This window comes from Hypanus sabinus, chromosome 21, assembly GCF_030144855.1.
Source record: "Hypanus sabinus isolate sHypSab1 chromosome 21, sHypSab1.hap1, whole genome shotgun sequence".
Lineage (NCBI taxonomy): Eukaryota > Metazoa > Chordata > Chondrichthyes > Myliobatiformes > Dasyatidae > Hypanus > Hypanus sabinus.
In genome coordinates, this window is record NC_082726.1 from 43,902,311 (window position 1) to 43,926,891 (window position 24,581).

The following is a 24,581-nucleotide window of genomic DNA, read 5'->3' on the forward strand; positions in this document are numbered from 1 at the left end:
ACACTCCATGTAGATGTGTTCATTGGTGGGGAGGGCTATACCTGTGCTGTACTGGGCTGTATGTACTACTTCGTGATACATAACATTCTGAATAAAGGATATTTTTGCACATTGCACTCCTAAATTGCTGACTCCTGAATTTTGACACCATTACTTATCCCAGAGACGGCAGCTTATGTGTTTCAAGTGTAGGGATACCACTGTTATGTGATGTTCTCGCCCCACAGTCATCTTTTGGAGTGGGAAGGGGTTTGGAACTCACTTCATGGTTGTGCTATCAAAATCAGATCTAAAGAAGGGGGTATACAGGAGCAGCTACAAAAGGTATCGGAGTGAGAAGGTGGTGCAGTTAGAACTATAGGAACACTCAGTGTTGCTCAATTAAACTCAAATAGCTTAAAGGAACCTGTAGTGGAAATCCATAAGATAACGTTGAGTTTTTAACAAAGGATTGAAGTGCCAGCATTAGTTCTGTGGCCAGTAGAATTTTTTTCATCAGTTCCTGACCTAGAGTACAATGTGTAACTGTTGAAATAGCTTCACTCAGTGGTGTTAAGTGGGTGTATAATAAACAGTTGAAACAGGAATAATTGAAAACAACCAAACCCAGCAAAAAAGTGGGATGAGAGATCCATATCAAGCCAACAATAGTGTCCAGTATTGGCAAGAATTGTTTTGTGTTTGGATTTCCCTGTGAATTAGCCATCCTAGGTATGATTTTATTGATTTTATTCATCTGCTGATCCTTTCCTGTTCAGCATCCTGGAATATGTTTTGCTTTAAAGATGCCATTTAAGTGCATTTTGCTGGTTAATATTTATCTAATGTAATCCCTATTTGTATGTCTTGTGGGGAGGATCTTGACTGAATTGATGATGGAAAATCCACCTTAAGGAGGGGCTACTGGAGTCACTAGGAAATCTCACTAAAATTGTGCAGAACTAGATTTTTATAGTAGAAGAGACAAAATTGAGTGGAAAATAAAAAAAAATATCATGGTAAGCTTTTATAGTGGTGGTGCAGTTCTGTCTATCCAGACCTGGAGACTATTTAATAAAATTTATGTCTTAACATTTTTCAACTCTGGAAGTGTTCTGGGGAGCCACTGGCAGAATACCCAGAACTGTAACCTCTTTTCCTGAAGCACTATTACTTCTGAAATTTAATACATGTTACTACATTCATATTTTTATCACATAATTTCCTTTGAAGAATATGATTTAAAGATACCATTGCCGGTGTATAAAATAAATGCATTTCATTCTTGGTGGATCTGCAAAATAGGGTGATGTACGTTCAGTGTTTTAATCTAAAAAAAATCAGTTAATATATTGAATAGGACAGACAAAATGAAATGAATACTAAATGTGCCAAGGACCTTTCCTCTCCTTATCATTTCTCTATTCAATTATATACTAGATTTTTAACTGTGAATGCAAGCGAATGCTGGTGCAATGCAATCTGTTTTATCTAAACAGTTAATGTTTTATAATTAGAGTTAAATTTATTGCTGAGCTCACTGATTGAAATGTAAGAAAAAAATCAAACTTGAAATAGTCTTCAGGATTAAAAATGAATTAAATTATTTTTCTTATTACAAGTGACAAGAGAAAATTTTAAGATAATTTAATAAGTTTGAATTGTCAAGATTCAAGTGGACTGCATGCCATATAAGTCTTTGGTTAAGGTCAGAAATCAATATATTAAATATCATATTTAGCTTGTCTGTGTGATTTTATTGGGTTGTTAGATGTATTTTGGAAAGGAATGAGTTCAGAAATGTTGATGGTTAGTAGAAAATTTAGGGCATAGCAGTGTTTTCCTGAAATACCACTTTCTCATCCAGAATGCTATATAAGATCATTCATATTTCTGAAGACTAGATATGATTATTTGGCAAATATTAGCATAGATTTAACAGGCCCTACAAAGTAGCTTTTTATTTTGCAAACATAAGAAGGTAGTTCAGTTGAAAGCAAACAGTTACTTCAAGCTATATATCTGCATTTAATTAAAATGTTTCATTAATAAAAAATAATATATACAGGCCTCCAAACAACAGCTGGGATGTGGACTACAAGTTACAGCTGGAAATAGAAAAGGCGTGTTAGAAGAAAAATGTCAAGATAATTATGGGAGATTTTAATATGAAAGTGGATTGGGAAAGTCAGGAAGATACTAGATCTCAGGAGAGAGAGTTTGTAGAATGCCTACGGGATTGCTTTCTGGAGCAGCTTGTCCATAAGTCCACCAGGGGATCAGCTGTTTTGGATTGGGTGCTGTGTAATGAGCCTGAGGTGATTAGGGAGCTAGAGGTAATGGAACCCCTTGTAAGTACTGATCATAATATGATCGAGTTCAGTTTCAAATTTGGAAAGGAGAAGATGGTATCAGGTGTATCAATATTTCAGTGGAACAAAGGAAATTTCAATGATATGAGAGAGGAACTGGCCCAAGTTGATTGGAAAAGTAAGCTAAATGGAGGGACAGCAGAGCAGAATTGGACGAAATTCCTACAAGAAATAAGGAGTGTGCAGGAAAAATATATTCCAAGAAAAAAGAAAATCATAAAAGGAAAAATGACACAAATGTGGCTAATGAGACAAGTTAAGGCTAAAATAAAAGCAAAAGAGGCAGCGTACAAGGCAGCAAAAATTAGTGGGAAAACTGAGGACTGGACGAATTTTAAAAATTTACAGAAGGAAACTAAGAAAGTCGTTAGGAAAGAAAAGATGAATTATGAAAAGAAATTGGCAATTAACATAAAAAGGACTAAGTTTTTTCAAATATATGAAGAGTAAAAGAGTGACATATTGAAAAGGATGCTGGAGAAATTATAATGGGTAACAAAGAGATGGCAGAGGAACTAATTGAGTATTTTGCATCATTCTTCACAGTGGAAGACATTAGCAACATACCTGATAGCCAGAGGTCTCAGGGAATAGAATTAGGTACAGTCATCCACGAATTCTGAAGGAGGTGGCTTTGGAGATTGTGGAGGCATTGGAAATAATCTTCCAAGAATCAGTAGACTCTGGCATGGTTCCGGAGGACTTGGAGGTTGCAAATGTAGTTCCGTTGTTTAAGAAAGGGGGGAGGCAGCAAAAAGAAAATTACAGACCTATTAATTTGACATTGGTAGTTGGAAAGTTATTGGAGTCGATCTTCAAGGATGAGATTATGAATTACCTTGAGGTGCATGACAAAGTAGGCCCAAGCCAACATGATTTCATGAAGGGTAGATCCTGCCTCACCAACCTATTGGAATTTTTTGAGGTAATCTCAAATAAAATTGACAAGGGAGAGGCTGTGGATGTTGTGTATTTGGATTTCCAAAAGGTCTTTGATAAGGTGCCGCATAAGAGGCTGCTTAATAAGATGAGGGCCCATGGAATTACAAGAAGGATATTGGAATGGGTGGAGCATTGGCTGACAGGCAGAAAGCAAAGAATGGAAATACAGGGATCCTATTCTGGTTGGTTGCCGGTTACTAGTAGTGTTCCACAGGTGTCGGTGTTGGGGCCTCTTCTTTTTACACTGTATATCGATGATTTGGATTATGGACTAAATGGTTTTGTGGCTAAATTTGTGGATGACACCAAGATAGGTGGAGGAGCAGGAAGTGTTGAGGAAACGGAAAGGTTGCAGAGAGACTTGGTCAGTTTAGGAGAGTGGGCAGAGAAATGGCAGATGAGATACAATGTTGAGAAATGTACGGTTATACATTTTGGAAGAAGAAACAATCAGGCAGATTATTATTTAGATGGGGAGAAAATTCAAAAATCGGAAGTGCAAAGGGACTTGGGGGTCCTAGTGCAGGATACCCTAAAGGTTAACCACCAGGTTGGATCGGCAGTAAGGAAAGCGAATGCTATATTGGCATTCATTTCAAGAGGAATAGTGTATAAGAGTAAGGAGGTGTTGATGAGGCTCTATGGGGCACTGGTGAGACCCCATTTGGAATACTGTGTGCAGTTTTGGGCTCCCTATCTTAGAAAGGATGTGCTGATGTTGGAGAGAATTCAGAGAAGATTCATTAGGATGATTCCTGGAATTCAGGGACTAACATATGAGGAGCGTTTGTTGGCTCTTGGATTGCATTTATTAGAGTATAGAAGAATGAGAGGGGATCTCATAGAAACATTTTGAATGTTGAAAGGGTTGGATAGAATAAATGTGGAAAGGCTGTTACCCTTGGTGGGTGAGTCCAGTATAAAAGGTCACAGTCTTAGAATTAGAGGGTACCCATTTAAAACAGAGATGAGGAGAAATTTTTTTAGCCAGAGGGTCGTGGATTTATGGAATTCGTTGCCACGTACAGCTGTGGAGGCCCAATCATTAAGGGTGTTTAAGGAGGAGATTGATAGGTATCTAATTAGTCAGGGTATCAAGGGATATGGGGAAAAAGCCGGAAATTGGAACTAGATGGGAGAATAGTTTAGCTCATGGTGGAGTGGCGGAGCAGACTCGATGGGCCGAATGGCCTACTTTTGCTCCTTTGTCTTGTGATCTTGTGAATATTTAAAAACATTGAAAAACACTAATTTTCAAATATCTTCCTCCATAGGTTCTTTGGCACCTTGATATTTTTCGAAGGAGTTTCAGGCAGTTGACTACTCATAAATGTATGGGAGATTCCTGCATCTTCTGTGCTCTCAAGGTAAATGCTTTACAAAGTACTAATTTATTGTTTTTTTTTGTAATGTATTGTTTTTTTTGATGTTCTTAACCACTGTTGTTTTATTTTATAACCATGGTTTATTATGTTCTGTTGCACATTTAGAAAACTACTCCTCTGTAGTTGTTGGTCTAACGGGTGTTTTGAACAGCTTAAAAAAAAGGGATGCCTGATTAGCTAAATTGGTGGGACATAACCTATTATCAAGGCCATCACCTTGTCATCTTTGCTCTCTGTAAAATGCTGGGAAGTGTGCCATTACAGTGAATTCTGGTTAATTGGACCATCATTTAATCGGGGCAGATGCTTAATTGGGACAATTCTTAAAGAACAAAAATTAATCAAGAAAATTGTTGGAATTCACTTTGTTTATTTGGGACATTATGGCACTTAATTGGGATAGGAGACTGTTGTCAGTTTCTAACTGGTATCAGTCATGTACACCTGTGTGGCCATAATACGTTATACTGTACTTAGATCAAACACTTTTTAAATGGGGTCAGTTGCATATGTTTGTATTCAAAAAGCAGTGATTTTTGTCACTGATAATTGGTAAAAAATAAGCAGTAAGCAATTCAGAATTGTTTTGCTCATTGTGGTTTCAAGCATTGAAGCTTGAAAATGCCAGAAATAACTGGGAGTGAAAATTAAGCTATTTTTTGACTTTTAACAAGTTAGGAACTATGAAGAATTTGAAGGTGTCAACCATCATCTTGTTTTTTTTCACAATGAAAGTGAAGATTTGGAGGATGCCATTGTTGAAGGCATTGAATGAAGGCAATACATTATGTGCACTGGGTGTCTACACTGATTTTGTTCTTTTGGTGGTTGTCTGTCATATCTGCTGATGTCAGGAAACCTGTGCGAGCGAGTTTTTAAAGCAGGAAAAGCCATTGCCCTGGGGTGGTTCCACTCTATTGACCTCAAAAGTCCAGGTCCTGTGGTACAAATAATAGTCACAACTGGGGCCTTCCTTGGTTGCAGTGGATGACCATGAGTTCTGAGCCTTGACATGCACTTTGCTCTCTACGGAGCATTGTAGAACTGCCTTCCTGGCCATTGTATCTTACTGTAGAACTCATCTGCCCAGTTTGCCAGAGCTGACTTTGCATGCTAAGATAGGCATATCCCTATCTCACTGGGGTATGATGCCTGCCTGTCGAAGCAGTGTACTTGGGGTGTGGGTGCTGTTGCATGCAGACAGCTACAGGTGAGAGCCGAGTGTCCAGTGGGGACCAAAAGTGAGTGAGCTGCCGCAGACAGGTCATGACAAGCCCTTTCACCAGAAGTGCTATTCCTCCCTGGACACCCCAGACACCCCATTGTTCAGTTACTGCCAACCTAAAAACAGGACAGCTTACACTAGATGAATTCCTCCGTCGATAAACATTAGGAACTAATACACTGTTTATAATACTGTAGTAGCTTTGGTTGTATTCCAATTTGTTCTGTATTTCATTTAAGTAGTTAATTTGTTACTCAGTTAAACAGAAGTTTATCTTTTTTATGCCTTTTTAACCATTTTCATGAAATTTTGGCTAATTGGAGCAGCTGCGTACTTGCACCAAAATGTACTAGTCCCAATGTGTCCCAGTTAAACAGAATGCACTGTACTTAGTGTAAAGGATTGGATTATAATGTACTGTGTTTCATGTTAAGAAAACTTTTTAGAATGATGCCTGGAGGACTAACTCATTCATGTTTGTAATATTGCAATTTCACTATTTATGGTTTGGACTTTAAGGGTGCTGATGAATATAAAAAAGTCTAAAAAAGTTTACATTGAAACTCTTTAAGACCTGATTTGTTTGAAATTTGTGTTTAAAATGTATGATATACTGCTGTATTATCACAGTTTTATCTATTGTGCAAGGTGACAATTTTTAGAATATGACTGGATGCAGTGTTATTTTGTTGTTTGATCTTAAATATTTATATTTATCTACAAATGCTTTGACTGCAAGCAGAATAGTGTCTTTTGTACTAAGTTTTGTTCTAGTTTGTCCTACATTTGCTCTTGCTTCCAAGTATTAATTAAAACATTCAATTTTTTAAAATTTATGTCATTTAATGAAAGATGTTGCAGTTCAAATTTTCACATAATTTAACACTTTTTTTGGAAAAATGTTGCCCTACTAGTTAATAATGTGGCTATGAAGTATGAAGTACTGTCTGACTTTTTTCATTAGGTCCTGAGTTTGTTGCGTAATAGTTCAATTGTAGTGATTTTAACACAGATAGTTATGTTCTCCACTACATCATATACCCTAATTTTTCACACTTGAGAAACCTCCAAATTTTCATGCACAATTGTGATTTGATACTGAAATATGTCTCCCTAGGGGCCATTTCTGTCCTTTATTTTTTCTATATTTAAAATATATCAGTAATATTTATATATTTATTAGACTTTGACTTTGACTAAGCTTGAATTTCAATATTTTTGGATGGTACAATGCTTGTAATTGTGAAGACAGTAATAGACTGCAAGAAGACAATGTTAAAGTTCAAAGTAAATTTATTATTAGCAAAGTAAATATATGTCCTCATTTTCATTTTCTTGTGGGCATTCACAGTAAATACAGGAAATGCAATAGAATCTATGCAAGACTGCACCTAACAGACAAGTTGGAGATGAAATTTAATACAGTGCAGTAAAGTGGTATTCTTGGGGAGTATGAATAAACACAAATTAATAGACTAAATGTTGTCCTTGCCTCTATGTGTGAAGAACTGTGTGAAGTGTATTTCCTGTATGTTGCATATTAATGGTATCTGCAAGTCTTCAGAATAATTATGAGCTTATCTGTAAATATTTGATAAGGAAATGAATACAGTTCTGTCTCTTGACTAACTCTCTGTTTAGTTTTCTATATACACTCAATGGCCACTTTATTAGGTACCTCCTGTGTTGTTTGTGACTTTCTGCTGCTCTTGCCCATCCACTTCAAGGTTTGATGTGTTGTGCATTCAGAGATGCTCTTTTGCACACCACTGTTATACTATGCGGTCATTTGAGTTACTGTCATCTTTTTGCCAGCTTGAACCAATCTCTCTATTCTCCTCTGATCTCTGACTAACAAGGCATTTTCACACACAGATGTTTCTTGTTTGCCGCACCATCCTCTAAACTCTAGTGATTGTTGTGTGTGAAAATCCCTTCCTTCCTGTGGTAGTTATATTTCTCCTGGCCCCAGGAACTTAACTATTCTAATGTTTTTCAAAAGTTCCAACACATCCTCTTTCTCCCATCACCATGTTCCAACATATTAGATTGTTCTATGCTGTCCCCTCATTTGTCAAGGTCTCCCTCACTGGTGAATACAGGTATTCATGAAGACAGATATTCATTAAGGACCTTTCCCTGCCTCCAACTCTGGCCATATGTTTCCTCTTTTATCCCTGATTGGTTCTACCGTCACTCTAGTCACCCTGTTCTTCATGTATATGTAGAACACTTAAGGGTTTTCATTTATCCTACTCACTAAGGCCTTCTCATGTCCCCAGAGCTGACCTAAGTCTTTTCTTAAGCTGCTTCCTGGCTACCTTATAACTCAATTTGGAGGAAAAAAATATTTTTTATTGCACCTTATGCATTTGCTGCCTTAAAAGTTCCCACTCATTTTGTCAACTACTTAATTAGTTCAACCAGCCCCACACAATAGCTTATAACATTGATCCTGTTGCTCATTTTTGTAATACTGCTTGAACCTTCCAGCCCTTTTTTTGTTTTCATATTTGTAAATGTACATCTTGGTTGTTTGGTGATAGACTAGTAGGTTTATAACAAGAAAAATTGGATTACCCTATAGACAGCTTCTACTATTTTTAAGCTTCTGGCTGAATACCCATTAGGAATAATACTTCTATTACAGTGTGGTGACCCACTTCCTGCACAGGTGAACCGGCTCACAAATAGCCCGTGCGTGGGGAGAGACTTTGGTAATGCACCTCTGACGTAATTTCTAGGGATTAAAAGCCAGCGCCGCAAAGTTTGAATAAACTAGTCTCGAAACGACTTACCGACTGCGTGACGTTGTTTCTAGCTCTGTATGTAGTACATCGCTGCATTGGTGACCCTGACAGTCCTAACGGGATTTGGACCAAAGATGACTGACTCTTCATCTGTTCACGCAGTTTCGCTAAACCTGCTGACTTTCTGGATGCTGCAACCACACGTGTGGTTTAGCCAAGCAGAAGCCCAGTTCCAGATTCAGCAGATATCTTCTGATTTCACGTGTTACTATTACGTGGTGAGCTCCCTTGACCAGGAGACAGCCACCCAGGTTGCGGATTTCATACAGTCGCCCCTGGAAGAACGCAAATATGAAGCATTCAAAGGTGGTGGCCCGGAAGACGTGCTGTGGAAAGCCAAGAGGGAGAGTGTGGCGTCCGTCGGTCAGATTACCAGACCAGGCCTGGCAGGGGGGCGCACACAACACAGAAGCAGTAGTGAGGAGGCCAGTGAACAGTGGTGTTTCTACCACCAGCGGTGGGGCACAGAAGCCCGCTGTTGTCGCCCGCCCTGCAAGGGCCAGGGCCAGCTGCCGCTAATGACTATGGCGGCTGGCCACCAGGACAGCCTCTTGTACGTCTAGGACAAACAGTCAGGATGCCACTTCTTGGTCGACACCGGAGCGGAAATCAGCGTCTTACCCCCGACGGGGTACAACACCAACAACAGGAAGCCAGGACCCACCCTGTGAGCCGCAAACGGCAGCACAATACGGACCTACGGCACCTGCACAGTGCAGCTGCAGTTCGGCGCCAGCCGGTTCACGTGGGACTTAACACTGGCCGCGGTGGCCCAACCACTCCTGGGGGTGGACTTCTTGCGAGCTCACAGCCTGCTAATTGACTTGCAAGGGAAAAGACTGGTACATGCCGAGACTTTCCAGACGTTCTCCCTGGGTGAAGCCAAGTTGTCCGCCCCACACCTGGACTCACGCTGTCGGACAACAAATTCTCCAGAATCCTGGCGGACTTACCAATGATTCTGGCACCACAGTTCACGGCAACCATGCCCAGACACGGAGTACAGCACCACATCCCAACCCAGGGACCACCCCTCCACGCCGGTGCACGAAGGCTCCCCCTGGAGAAGGAGTTCAAGAGGATGGAGGAATTGGGGATCGTATGGAGGCCCAACAGCCCATGGGCCTCCCCCCTGCACATGGTGCCCAAAGCAGCCGGGAGCTGGAGACCATGCGGTGACTACCGCAGACTGAACGAGGCTACAACTCCAGACCGCTGCCCCGTGCCGCACATACAGGACTTTGCAGCAAACCTGCATGAGGCAAGAATCTTTTCCAAAGTAGACCTTCTCCGGGGATACCATCAAATTCCGGTGCATGCTGAAGACATCCCCAAAACAGCACTCATCACCCCGTTTGGCCTGAAGAATGCCGCACAGACGTTCCAGCGGCTAATGAATGCGGTGGGACGCGACCTGGACTTTGTGTTCATCTATCTGGATGATATCGTCATAGCCAGCAGTAGTCATCAGGAACATCTGTCCCACCTCTGCCAACTCTACTTTGCCTGAGTGATTTCGGCCTCACGATCAACCCGGCCAAATGCCAATTCGGTCTCGACACCATCTACTTCCTGGGCCACAGGATTACCAAAGACAGGGCAACACCTCTACCCAGCAAGGTAGACGCGATCCCCCACTTTGGTGCACCCCAGAACGGATGTTCTGACCGCCCTCACAGTGGACGCATCGGACACAGCAGTCGGTGGGGTGCTGGAGCAACTCATCGAGGGGCACTGGCAACCCCTGGCATTCTTCAGCAAGCACCTACAACCACCTGAACTCAAGTTCAGTGCCTTCGACCGGGAATTGGCACTGTATCTGGCAATCTGGCATTTCAGGTACTTCTTAGAAAGCAGGCCGTTCATCGCGTTCATGGACCACAAACCATTAACCTTTGCGTTCACGAAGGTGTCCGATCCCTGGTCGGCTTGCCAGCAGCGACATCTGTCCTACATCTCCGAGTACATAACGGACATCCAGCATGTCTCGGGAAAGGACAACGTCATGGCAGATGCACTCTTCAGACCAGCTATCCAGGCCCTGTCCCTGGGGGTGGACACTGGTGGAGGTGCAGCTGGCAGACAATGATTTGCCCAGCTACAGGACTGCAGTCTCAGGTTTGCAGCTGCAAGACTTCCTCGTAGGCCCAGGTGAGAGGACCCTCCTGTGCAATGTGGCTACCAGCCAACCTCGCCCCATTGTCCCGGCAGCCTGGCAGCGGCGAGTTTTCAACTCCATACACAGTTTGGCGCACCCATCTATCAGGACAACTGTTTGGCTGGTCTCCAGCAAGTTCGTGTGGCACGGACTTCGCAAACAGGTCAGCGAATGGGCCAGAACGTGCACGCAGTGCCTAACAGCCAAGGTGCAGTGGCACACTAAAGCCCTGCCGCAGCAGTTCGAACCCACCCACCGGAGGTTCGACCACATTCATGTGGATATCGTGCGGCCCCTAACAGTGTCACGAGGAGCCCGGTACCTCCTAACTATGGTAGACTGGTTCACAAGATGGCCAGAGGCGGTCTTGCTCACCGACACATCTGCCGATTCCTGCGCCTGAGCGCTGATTGCAACCTGGGTAGCACGCTTCGGGGTACTGGCCTTCATTACCTTCAACAGAGGCACCCAGTTCACCTTCAGCCTGTGGTCGGCTGTGGCCAGCCTGTTGGGAACGCAGCTACACCACACAACTAACTGCCTACCACCCACAGTCGAACGGACTAGTGGAATGCTTCCACTGTCACTTGAAGTTGGCTCTCATGGCCCGCCTGAGAGGACCTAACTGGATGGACGAGCTTCCCTGGGTCCTGCTTGGAATTCGCACAGCGCCCAAAGAGGATCTGCACACGTCGTTGGCTGAGTTGGTGTATGGCGCACCCTTGGTCATCCCAGGAGAGTTCATACCAGCCCCAAGGGGGGCAAGAGGAAGAACCTGCAGCAGTCCTGGACGGACTACGCGAAAGGCTCGGCAACCTGGCCCCCGTACCGATTTCACAGCACGGACAGACCCCGACCTACCTACCCAAAGACCTGCAGAACTGTAAGTTTGTTTTTGTATGAAGGGGCGCACACTGGGCACTGCTACAGCAGCCGTACAAGGGGCTGTTCAAGGTGATCAGGAACAACGGGTCCACGTACGTTCTGGACATTGGGGGGAAAGAGGAGGTTTTCAAGGTGGACCGACTCAAACCAGCCCATGTGGACTTGGCGCAGCCAGTCGAGGTTCAGGCACCGCAGCGCAGAGACAGACGGCCAAACAGAGACTGATCCAGACTGTGGACATTGGGGGATGTGTCGCTGGTTCTGGGGGTGGGGGGGGGGGGTGGTGGTTATGAGGCGACTCACTTTCTGCGCAGGCAAACCAGCTCACAAATAGCCTGCACATGGGGAGGGACTTTGGTAATGTTCCTCTGACGTCACTTCCGCCCAGAGAGGGTGGAAACGAGGGATTAAAAGCCAGCGTCACGAAGTTTGAATAAACTAGTCTCAAAACGACTTACTGACTGTGTGTCGTTGTTTCTAGCTCTGTATGTAGTACATCGCTACAACAGTAAACGTTGACATTGAAAGATCCAAGATATTGGACTGCCTTAACTAAATCCATATTTACAGTGCGCTGGAGACAAGACGAATGAAGTCATTGCCTTTGCTAAATGACCTATTAAATGTAGTTAAGTTACAAGTCAGTTACTCAGCATGACTCAGATCTGCACTATTAAATTAGCCAGGCTTCAAAGTGATGCAATGAACTCAGAACTTGGAGGGACTTGAAATAAGCACACCAATTCAAGCCTCACTGCCCGTCGGGATTAATCCTTGAGATTCAAGAAAGTAATTAAGTAAGATTGAAGATTGGTACAAATTTGCTGATTAAATTTTGTTGCAGCTTATCAAACTACAAGATCCTGATGTTCTGAAGTAATTGCACTTCAGTTATGTGATGAAGGCTAAAGTCAATGGAGCATTGTGTAATTACATGTGAACGCTGAGGGTTATTGCAGAGAACTTGCTGCTGAGAGAAGTGAAAAGGAAAGATGAAAAATACAAAACAAATATTATTTACTTACGGATCCAAGGATTACCTGAACATTTTTACATTTTATGTGGATTTATTTCTCTTTCTCAGTTTAAAGAAAATTCCCAATTCATTTTTCTTTAACCACCCTTCAGGTCACTTTTTAAATATCAATACCAAGGGCTCCACCTTCCTCTTGCATGTCCTGAGAGCACCTGATATGTGATATGCAGTAGTTTGAGATTGTTAATGACTCAATCATTATCCAAAAGTATACTTAGCTTTTCTCATGTTTGCAGTTCATGGTTATAAATAAACCTTTGTTGTTTGCTATTGATCATCATTAAGGCATGTTTACATTTTTAATGAGAAAGACCTGTTAGAATGAAAGGTTTTATATGTCAATAGTTGTTAACATTAACACAGAATAAAATCCTATTCAAAGGGGCAAGCATTTGTTGTAAGGAATTCAGGTGACTTCACAATATTCAATCTTTTAACTCAAGGCACTATAACTCACGAAGAAAATAATTGCTATGGGAGGTTGTACAGGTTTATTAGGATGATACTGGGGCTTAAGGTTTAAATTATAAGTTAGAACAAAGGTATTTTCCATGAATTTAAACAAGAGTCTAGCTAAGAAGGGCCGAGATGGCCTGTTTCTGTGCTGCAATTGTTAAGAACTATAAAATGATTACTTAGATGATGGTAAGTGACATTGTCTTGAGCTAGGTCATTCAAGAGTGAAGTGAAGAATAACTTTCTCGGTAAAAGTGGAGCAAGAATTAAAACCCACACACAAACTCCCACCAGTTTCACTCAAATAAAAGGCCAGTTAATATTTTCAAGAGCAGGTTGCACAATCTTTTTGTTAGCTAAAGATTTCAAAGACAGTGGATCAAAACATGAAAAGCATTGAATGTACAAGCTGTGTGATCTGTTGTGCATTTTAAGTGGTGCCCTTTTATATAGTCATGTTATGAGTGGTTTTGCTGGTGGTGTTTCACTGGAATCTTTCTTAATGCCTTGTATGAAGTAAGTCTTGGTCAGAGATTGAGGATGGTGTGAGACAATATAAATATTTTAGGTGGGTTACATCTTAATATTTTCAACTTTTAAAAATTATTGTCTGCTAGATTGAAATCTTCTGTGACTTAAAAGATTTCCAATAATAAATAATGGCCCATTGGTCATCAGTTAACTTTTACCAAAATGCAGCCATTAGAGGGGGAATAATATTGTTGTACAATGGGAAGAATTCCAGTTTGTAAATTTTAATTTGGAAGGGTATGTATGGGTGTAGTGACCTTGGACTGATACTGATGAAGATGCCATGGCTTTCGTCTACTAATTTTAAATTGCCAATTATGTTAGCTTTCTTGTTCAGTTTATGTACGGCAGAAATGAATTTTATTGCATATAAACTGTATTTAAGAGCCTCTTTTTTTTTTATTGATCATCGAAGATTAATGCAAAATGCATCAATTCTGTAAGATCAGATGTAGGATCCCTTCCACTCCCTGAATCTCAAATCATGAATCTGTGGCCAAGTACCTGTAAGGGCACTCTTAATTAGGCACAAGTGCAATAGATGGGAGAGTAGACCAGCAGTCTCTAGCTTCTAATGAGCTTGTCTCAGCCAGAATATGCACTTATTATCCATTAATGGTGTTAGTCTGTCTTAAGCTGGAAGGTTTCCAGTGACTACATGACAGCATATATATTCAACAGTAGCAGGACTAGCAACTGAACCCAAGTCTCTCCTCATTTGACACTGGCATAGAATAAAACAAAACATCCACAAAAAGAGCTCTCGACATTTTGTTTACTGTCTCTTATAACTTATAAATGCAAAAAACTAATCATGGAGCAAAAGAACTTGCATTTATATCACACTTGTACTGTGGAGGTTTCATGATGTTTCTCTGCAAATCAAAAACTATTTTGGAAAGAAACAAAATCAGGTTTATTGTCACTGGTATATGTCCAGTAACTTGTTGTTTTATGGCGGCAGTATACTGCAAGAAATAAGTATTACTGTAATTTATACTAAATAAATAAATAGTGCAAAAAATGAATAGTGAGGTAGCATTCATGGACTGTTCAGAACTCAGATGGTGGAGTGGAAGCATTGTTTCTAAAACCATTGAGTGTAGGGCCAGAACTAAAAGAGACTGCAGACAGTTATAGACTCAGCCTGCTCCTTCACTTGCACAACACTTTCCACCCTCGAGAATATCTTCACAACACAGTGCCTCAAGAAGGTGATACCATCATTAAGGACTCTCACCATCAAGGCATGCCTTCCTCTCAATCCTATCATCAGGGAGGAGGCACAAGAGCTTAAAGCTTTAAAGTTTTGCACTATTTATTTATTCAGTATAAATTAAGTAATACTTATTTCTTGCACTATACTGCCTCCATACCAGGCAGTGATGCAAGCAGACAAAATGCTCTCTGTCGTGCATCTTTAGAAATTTGCTAGTCTGGTGATATACCAGATCTCCTCAAACAACAGAAGGTAATCATGATTTAGCATGGGCAGATGTGAACAGAAAGAAAAGCTATGTAAGTGATGCAGTGGAGTTCTATTCCCTTGAACTGTAATCCTGAAAGAGATGATTCTGTTGGAAGAGAAATAGGAAGCTGGATAATGTGCACCATTCAGCTCAGTAGAAGCTTTGAATTACTAGAAAAATTTGTCCTTTGAATAAAACCTTTATACAGTCGGCCCTCCTTATCCGCGAAGGATTGGTTCCGGGCCCCCCGCGGATATCAAAATTCGCGGATGCTCAAGGCCCTTATTCAACCTGTCTCGGTGCGGTAGACATTAAGACCAGCGGCAGAAATCTGAATCCGCAGAGTTTCTGTTCTCAAAAATAATCACAATAACGATTGAAAATAAAGTGGAAATAATAATGCGATCGGAAAGAGGTGAAACGCCATTGGTCATTGAAAAAGCTTTAGGCTACGTTGGTCAACGATCGGAACAATTTTAAAGGATAAAGTGAGAAAGGCTGTGCCCCAATGAAAGCTACAATTATTACTAAGCAATGCAGTAGTTCAATTACTGGGTTTTGGGGTTTTAGGTTTTTGATCCTCCACATCAACCCAGCACGGTGGAGAGCGCACTCCATTGCGTTCTGTCACTAGATTGAACTCGCGAGCTTACGTTCCGAAGCCCGGTGCAGAAATATATGTTCTTAAGTGTTTTATATGCATTGAAAGGTAAAATATATACGAAGACAAACGTTTGACTAACTGACACTAAATAATACCGGATGTACCTGTTCTGACTTACTTAGTTAAGAGAACTTCGGATCTTTTTTTCGATCCTGATCCACGATAACCCACGCATATCCTCCCGTATACTTTAAATAATCCCTAGATTACTTATAAATACCTAATACAATGTAAATGCTTTGTAAAATAGTTGTTATACTGCATTGTTTAGGGAATAAAGACAAGAAAAAATGTCTGTACATGCTCGAACAACAAGTGCTGGAAGAGCACTTCCGGGTTTTCATGATTCGCGGTTGGTTAAATTTGCGCATGCGGAATTCACGGATAAGGAGGGTGGACTGTATTTTGTATCATAGTTCAATCTGTTGATTAAAGTTGCAGAATATGTTTGTATTTTCTTCTTGCCTGTATCTGTATTACCTTCAAGTGAGTTTAAAACAAAAATGTAGGCCTACCTTGCTTGTGCTCACGGTGCAGGGTAGATCATAGGAATACATAATGTATAATTCTGTTTTCATTTTTTTTAAACAAGAAAAAGTAAATGAAGACTTCAAAAATAATCAGCAAAATTCCTTGACTTGTATTTCCTAATTAAACATTTGGTTTGTTCTTAAAGTTTGCACAAACATGCAAATTGTATAAGGAATAATTTCTGTAGACATTTTTAATACAGTTACACTTACATGTTGCATTTGAACATGTGGATTAATTGAAAACAAATCTGCAACGTGGCTATGACTAATTGTTAAATTTCATTTCAAAATTTAAATTGTATGAATTGGTATTATCTTCTCACTAACAGTTTTTCTGAAATATATAAAGAACCACTTTTATTTTCACACCTGGAAGGTACTTTTGTGCAATTTTGAATTGGAGTATGAAAAGGGTAAAACAAGTTCACTTAATTTATATGAAGCTAGCTTGCTGTCAAACCTTTCCCTGGAATGCCCTTGGCACATCAGGAAGCTAGATACTTATATTCTTGATTTTGATGCTGCTGTGGCGACCCACTTTCTGCGCAGGCGAACCAGCTCACAAATAGCCAATGCGGGGGGATACTTTAGTAATGTACCTCCGATGTCATTTCCGCCCGTAGAGGGCGGGCGCTAGGGATTTAAATGCCAACACCGCGAAGTTTGAATAAACTAGTCTCGAAACGACTTACCGACTGAGTGTCATTATTTCAGCGTGGTGTGTAGCACATCGCTACATTGGTGACCCCGACGGTCCAAACGGGATTTGGACCAAAGATGACCGACTCTTCATCTGTTCACGCAGTTTCGCTAAAGCTGCCGACTTTCTGGATGCTGCGACCACGCGTGTGGTTTAGCCAAGCAGAAGCCCAGTTCCAGATTCGGCAGATATCCTCTGATTCCACGCTTTACTACCACGTGGTGAGCACCCTTGACCAGCAGACGGCCGCCCAGGTTGCGAATTTCATACAGTCGCCCCCGGAAGAAAGCAAATGTGAAGTATTCAAGGCGCTGCTCATTGGGACCTTTGGCCTCTCACGGCGTGAGCGGGGTGCCCGCCTGCTTCACCTGGGCAGTTTGGGAGACAGACTGCCGTCAGCATTGATGAATGAGATACTGTCCCTGGCTGACGGACACAAGCCCTGCCTCATGTTCCAGCAAGCGTTCCTGGAGCAACTGCCCAAGGACATATATCTGCTGCTGGCCGACGCAGATTTCAGCAACCCCTGGAAGGTGACGGTCCGGGCAGACGTGCTGTGGAAAGCCAAGAGGGAGTGTGTGGCGTCCGTCGGTCAGATTACCAGACCAGGTCCGGCAGGGGGGTGCACACAACACAGAGGCAGGAATGAGGAGGCCAGTGAACAGCAGTGTTTCTACCACCAGCGGTGGGGCACAAAAGCCTGCTGTTGTTGCCCACCAGGACAGCCTCTTGTAGGTCTGGGACAAACAGTCGGGATGCCGCTTCTTGGTCGACACCGGAGTGGAGATCAGCGTCTTGCCCCCAACGGGGTACGACACCCGCAACAGGAAGCCAGGACCCACCCTGAGGGCCGCAAACGGCAGCACAATACGGACCTATGGCACCTGCACAGTGCAGCTGCAGTTCAGCGCCAGCCGGTTCATGTGGGACTTCACACTGGCCGCGGTGGCCCAACCACTCCTGGGGGCGGACTTCTTGCGAGCTCACAGCCTGCTGGTCGACTTGCAAGGGAAAAGACTGGTACATGCGGAGACTTTCCAGACGTTCTCCCTGGGTGAAGCCAAGTTGCCGGCCCCACACCTGGATTCCATCATGCTGTCGGACAACGAATTCACCAGAATCCTGGTGGACTTCCCATCGATTCTGGTACCGCAGTTCACAGCAGCCACGCCCAGACACGGGGTACAGCACCACATTCCGACCCAGGGACCACCCCTCCACGCCCGCGCACTAAGGCTCCCCCCGGAAAAGCTCCGCCTGGCGAAGGAGGAATTCAAGCGGATGGAGGAATTGGGGATCATACGGCGGTCCGACAGCCCATGGGCCTCCCCCCTGCACAAGGTGCCCAAAGCTACAGGGGGCTGGAGACCATGCGGCGACTACTGCAGGCTGAACAAGGCTACAACTCCAGACCGCTGCCCCGTGCCGCACATTGAGGACTTTGCAGCAAACCTGCACGGCGCACGGATCTTCTCCAAGGTAGACCTCGTCTGGGGATACCATCAAATCCCGATGCATCCGGACGATGTCCCCAAAACGGCACTCATCACCTCCTTTGGCCTTTTCGAGTTCCTCTGCATGCCGTTCGGCCTAAAGAATGCTGCACAGACGTTTCAGCGGTTAATGGACGCGGTGGGACACGACCTGGACTTCACTTTCATCTATTTGGACGACATCCTCATAGCTAGCAGCAGTCGTCAGGAGCATCTGTCCCACCTCCATCAACTCTCTGCCCGACTGAGTGAAGACAGCCTCACGATCAATCCGGCCAAATTCCAGTTCGGTCTTGATACCATTGACTTCCTGGGCCACAGGATTACCAAAGACGGGGCAAGGTAGACGCGATCTGCCACTTTGCCCGGCCCAACACAGTCAAAGGCCTGCAGGAGTTCGTTGGTATGGTGAACTACCAACGTTTCCTCCCCTCAGCAGCCCATATCATGCGCCCTTTGTACACCCTGATGTTGGGTAAAGTCAAGGACATTACTTGGGATGAGGAGGCCGGGGCCGCTTTCGTTAAAGCCAAGGAAGCCTTGGCAGATGCTGTGATGCTGGTGCACTCCAGAACAGACGTTCCGACCGCCCTCACGGTGGACGCATCCAACACAGCAGTCGGTGGGGTGCTGGAGCAGCTCATCGAGGGGTGCTGGCAACCCCTGGCGTTCTTCAGCAAACACCTGCGACCACCGGAACTCAAGTACAGTGCTTTCGACCAGGAGCTGTTGGCGCTATACCTGGTGATCCGGCATTTCAGGTACTTCTTAGAAGGCCGCGTTCACGGACCACAAACCGTTGACCTTCGCGTTCACGAAGGTGTCCGATCCCTGGTCAGCTCGCCAGCGGTGACATCTGTCCTACATCTCCGAGTACACGACGGACATCCAGCATGTCTCAGGGAAGGACAATGTCGTGGCTAATACACTCTCCAGACCAGCTGTCCAGGCCCTGTTCCTGGGGGTGGACTATGCAGCATTGGCGGAGGCGCAGCAGGCAGACGACGCGATGCCCAGCTACAGGCCCACAGTCTAGGGCAGGGGTCAGCAACCTTTACCACTGAAAGAGCCACTTGGACCCGTTTCCCACAGAAAAGAAAACACTGGGAGCCGCAAAACCCGTTTGACATTTAAAATGAAATAACACTGCATACAACGTTTTGTTTTGCCTTTATGCAATGTATAAACAAACTATAATGTGTTGCATTTATGAAATTGATGAACTCCTGCAGAGAAAACGAAATTACATTTCTGCATGCAACAAAAACATTTTGAACTCCGAAAAAAAGACGTTGGGTTGAAGGTTACTTTTAAGTAAAATACTCAACGTCTATTTGAGTCCTTCTTGTATTTATGAAAAATGCCAAACTTAAATTTGCCGCCAGCAGCAAACCAAAAATAACGTCAGCCAGCTGTCAACCTGAAAAATAAAAGTATTTCACTGAACAATGAAAACATATGAATATATGTAAAATAATAGGCAATTAAAATATTTATCATACTTGGTCAGGTTGACTCACACCTGACAATGCAGTAGTATTCAGTAGGGATGGATCGATGCTTAGGGGAGTGACCGGGAAGGATAATGTGTTTTTTTTCCTCTCTGAACTCACAGAAGCGTTTCCCAAACGATGTTTGCATTGCGATGATTGCAGAATGTAAATACTCCGAATTTATCATGTCGTGACCTTGTTTGAACTCTCTCAAATTGGGGAAGTGAGACAATGTGCCTTTCTGTAAATCTCTGGCAAGCACTGTCAACTTGCGCTCGAATGCCAAAACATCCTCCAACATGTGCAGGGCTGTACGTCCTTACCCCTGAAGAGCTGTGTTCAGCGTGTTCAGGTGCGCTGTCATGTCTACCATGAAGTGTAGCTTTTCCAGCCACTCTGGCTGTTCCAGCTCAGGAAAGTTGAGCCCTTTGCTGCCCAGGAAAGTTTTCACTTCTTCCAGACACGCGACAAAGCGTTTCAGCACCTCCCCTCTGGACAGCCAGCGATAAAAACACGTTGTAGCGGTGTGCTACACGCAGTCAGTAAACTGCAGTCAAAGATAGCTTTATTCGAACTAAACAGCCTTGCTTTTAAGCCTCCCTCAACCCGCCCCCCCCATGGGCGCGGATGCTGCAAAAGACACGTACTCACAAACCCCCGTAGGCTATCTCCCTTAGCCTGAACGCTGGCTAATTGTGAGCCGGTTCGGATGTGTCAGGAAATGGGTCGCCACAACGTCTTATTTAGATTGTACAAGATCACCATAATCTTCAAATTTAGAATTACATTTCAAAAACTAACAAACTAACATAAAATACATTTTAATTATATACTGACCAATTATTTCCCAAAGCAACAGGGAGCCGCAGCACAGAAGTAAAAGAGCCACATGTGGCTCCGGAGCCGCGGGTTGCCGACCCCCGGTCTAGGGTTTGGAGCTGCAAGACTTTCTCATAGGCCCAGGTGATAGGACCCTCCTGTGCGACGTGGCTACCGGCCAACCTCGCCCCATCGTCCCGGCAGCCGGGAGGCGGCGGGTTTTCGACTCCATACACGGTTTGGCGCACCCATCTATCAGGACAACCGTCCAGCTGGTCTCCAGCAAGTTTGCTTGGCACGGACTTTGCAAGCAGGTCAGTGAATGGGCCAGAATGGGCCAGAACGTGCGCGCAATGCCAAACAGCCAAGGTGCAGCAACACACTAAAACCCCGCCGCAGCAGTTAAAACCCACCCACAGGAGGTTTGATCACATTCATGTGGATGTCGTGGGCCCCCTACCAGTGTCCCGAGGAACGCGGTACCTCCTAACGATGGTAGACTGGTTCACAAGGTGGCCAGAGGCGGTCTCGCTCACCGACACATCTGCCGATTCCTGCGCCCGAGCACTGATTGCAACCTGGGTAGCACGCTTCGGGGTACCGGCCTTCATTACCTCCGACAGAGGTGCCCAGTTCACCTCCAGCCTGTGGTTGGCTGTGGCCAGCCTGTTAGGAACACAGCTGCACCGCACAACTGCTTACCACCCACAGTCGAACGGACTGGTGGAACGCTTCCACCGTCACTTGATGTCGGCTCTCATGGCCTGCCTGAGAGGACCTAACTGGGTGGACGAGCTTCCCTGAGTCCTGCTTGGAATTCGTACAGCGCCCAAGGAGGATCCGCATGCCTCGTTGGCCAAGTTGGTGTATGGCGCACCCCTGGCCGTCCTGGGAGAGTTCATACCAGCCCCAAGGGGACAAGAGGAAGAACCCGCAGCAGTCCTGGACAGGCTACGCGAAAGGCTTGGCAACCTGGTCCCCGTACCAACTTCACAGCACGGACGGACCCCCACCCATGTACCCAAAGATCTGCAAAACTGTAAGTTTGTGTTTGTACGAAGGGGCGGACACTGGGTGCCGCTACAGCGACCGTACGAGGGGCCGTTCAAGATGATCAAAAACAACGGGTCCACGTACGTTCTGGACATTGGGGGGACAAGGAGGTTTTCATGGTGGACCGACTCAAACCAGCCCATGTGGATTTGGCGCAGCCGGTCAAGGTTCAGGCACTGTGGTGCAGAGGCAGACCTCCCAATCAGAGGCTGATCCAGACTGTGGACATTAGGGGGTGTATCGCCGGTTCTGGGGGGGATTATGTGGAACTTTCTGCGCAGGCAAACCGGCTCACAGATAGCCAGCGCGGGGGGAGACTTTAGTAATGTACCTTCGACGTTATTTCCGCCCGGAGAGGGCGGGCGCTAGGGATTTAAATGCCAGCACTGCTAAGTTTGAATAAACTAGTCTCGAAATGACTTACCGACTGTGTGTCATTATTTCAGTGCTGTGTGTAGCACATTGCTACATTGAGGCAATAAATTGCTGTTTAGTATTATTCAGATTCAAGATCTATACCAACAAAATCTTAGCACTAACTAGTGAGTTAAAATTCTCTTACAGTTCAAGAAAATGTTGTTATTTAAATTTTATCGGGATCTTGGTGAAGTTTCAGAAATAGCTTGTGTATTCATTTGCCTTTATTTTGTTTGTGTAAGTATTTGCTAGTGACCTTTTCATTTGGATTGTTCCGTTCTCTCTATGTGGAAAATGTTCTGTGGTTCTCTGCTGATTGTTTTGAGCAGCAATCTGTTTCCAGTGCAAGATATTTAACAGACACAAGAATGTTCTTTGGCAGTAAAGGCAAAGAGATCCATTGATTCAATTGATCTTTTGTTGTTATTAACCTTTTCCTGTAAGTTAATAGAGATGTTAAGGTTGAGCTTATGTCCTCATTGGTATCATCAGAAGGTATCATCAATATTGTAATCTAAAGCAAATGTAATAATACGTGTAATTTTAAACTATCTGAAAGTGAAGTTGAAAAATTTGGCATGATTGAGATTGGCAAAAAACTATTTTTAACGGAACTTTCCAATTGACTGATTTAGGTGAATACAAACATTAATCTTTAGATTTTTCTCAGTTCTGTAAGACTGATGCATCGAGTTTGACTACAATAGCAATTACTTTTGTTTATGCTAGTATTCATAAGCTCTCTCTAAAATTCGTAAGGACTGGCATTCCAATCTGCAGTCCCATTTTGTTTACTTCCAGAATTTTGCACCTGTAACCAAATTACATGTGAAGTCTTAATTAGATGTGAGACATAATCACAGTTAAGATGAAAATTGTCTTTACTTTCATTATACAGAAGTTCTTTGTGATTGTATTAATTTGCACAATTTAATAAAATAACATTTTCAAAAATTTTTTGTATTTACTTCTTTTTCAGGATGTGCATCATTTATTGATCCTTCTTAAAGGCCTTTGAGGACATGATTATAGGCCACCTTCTTGAACCATTGCAATCCTTTAGTAAAGACACACCTGCAATTCTGTTCTGTTGGAAGTACCAGGATTTAGGGGTAGTTATGAATAAGGAAAGGTGACATATTTCTAAGGAAGAGGGTTGGCTTGGTGGGATGTTCCCTTTGTACTTGCTGTCCATGTCCTCCTTGGTGCCAGAAGCTGTAGCTTTTCTTGGTGCTTCCAGAATAGTCTCAGCAGGTAGCTTCTTTGCACTGTTCTGCAGACCTAGAGCACTAGTTGTGCCACAGATATGAGCAAGTATAGAATATTAATTGCGTCAGATTCTTGTGTTTTGAGTTTTGATTTCTGAATGGTCCATTAACTCAATGGTCCACAACCACTTGCTTGTTCCTATTTTTGCAGTATTTATTTATTTTGTAATTTTGAGTAATTTTATAATTACAAGCAGAACAACCAATTTCATAGCATATCAGACAGTAAGAAAACCTGATTCTGACTTGAACTACTTTTGTAGCCATAATTTGAGTTTCTAGTGTATGGTGACCCTTTGGGATGATGATGGGTGATAACTTGATAATGCCACTGAATATCTATTGTGTTTTTACTGAATATCAAATTCAGTAAATACACAGTAGATCTGTCAGGATCTCTATATTAGGATGTCCTGAATGTTATTTTGTTTTTCTTTTGACAGATGCTGTGATATATATCTTTCTAAACCTGTAACAGTGATCTCAGTATTTTGCTGGTGTGTCTTTGAAAATTTGGACTGGAAGGGCCTGTTTTGTGCTCTGTCTCTAAGTGACCTAGTGTAATGGAATTCTGAAACAAAAAGCTGTATAGCACGAGAACCTTTAGAAGTGATGGTAAAAAGTGAGAACGAGTTTTTGTTGAAGAATGGTAAAGTGGCAAGTTGGAGAATTTTAACATTAGAATGTGGAGCCGAGGGTTGAGTGAAAAAAAATAAGGTCAAGCAGCAGTTGGTGCAAAGGATCTTGTAGGAGGAAAGAATATGCCTAGTGATTTGTGGGTGAAGGCTTGAGAAAGTACTAATCTGCAGGAATGCAAGTAACTTGAAATGGAAGAATTTAATGGAAGAACTTGAGCAAGAAAGATAATGATTATTATTGAGGGGCAGGACAAA

The 24,581-nt window shown here is 43.3% G+C and overlaps 1 protein-coding gene across 3 annotated transcripts in view; it reads left to right on the top strand.

The window, feature by feature from the left end:
* Positions 1-24,581, top strand: part of LOC132378993 (inactive ubiquitin carboxyl-terminal hydrolase 54-like) — a 163,447-nt gene that overhangs the window by 39,977 nt on the left and 98,889 nt on the right. For all 3 annotated transcript variants that reach the window (XM_059946420.1, XM_059946421.1, XM_059946422.1), the window contains exon 3: positions 4,568-4,660. In XM_059946420.1, coding sequence (XP_059802403.1) covers positions 4,568-4,660 — 93 coding nt within the window. The remainder of the gene's footprint in view (positions 1-4,567; positions 4,661-24,581) is intronic.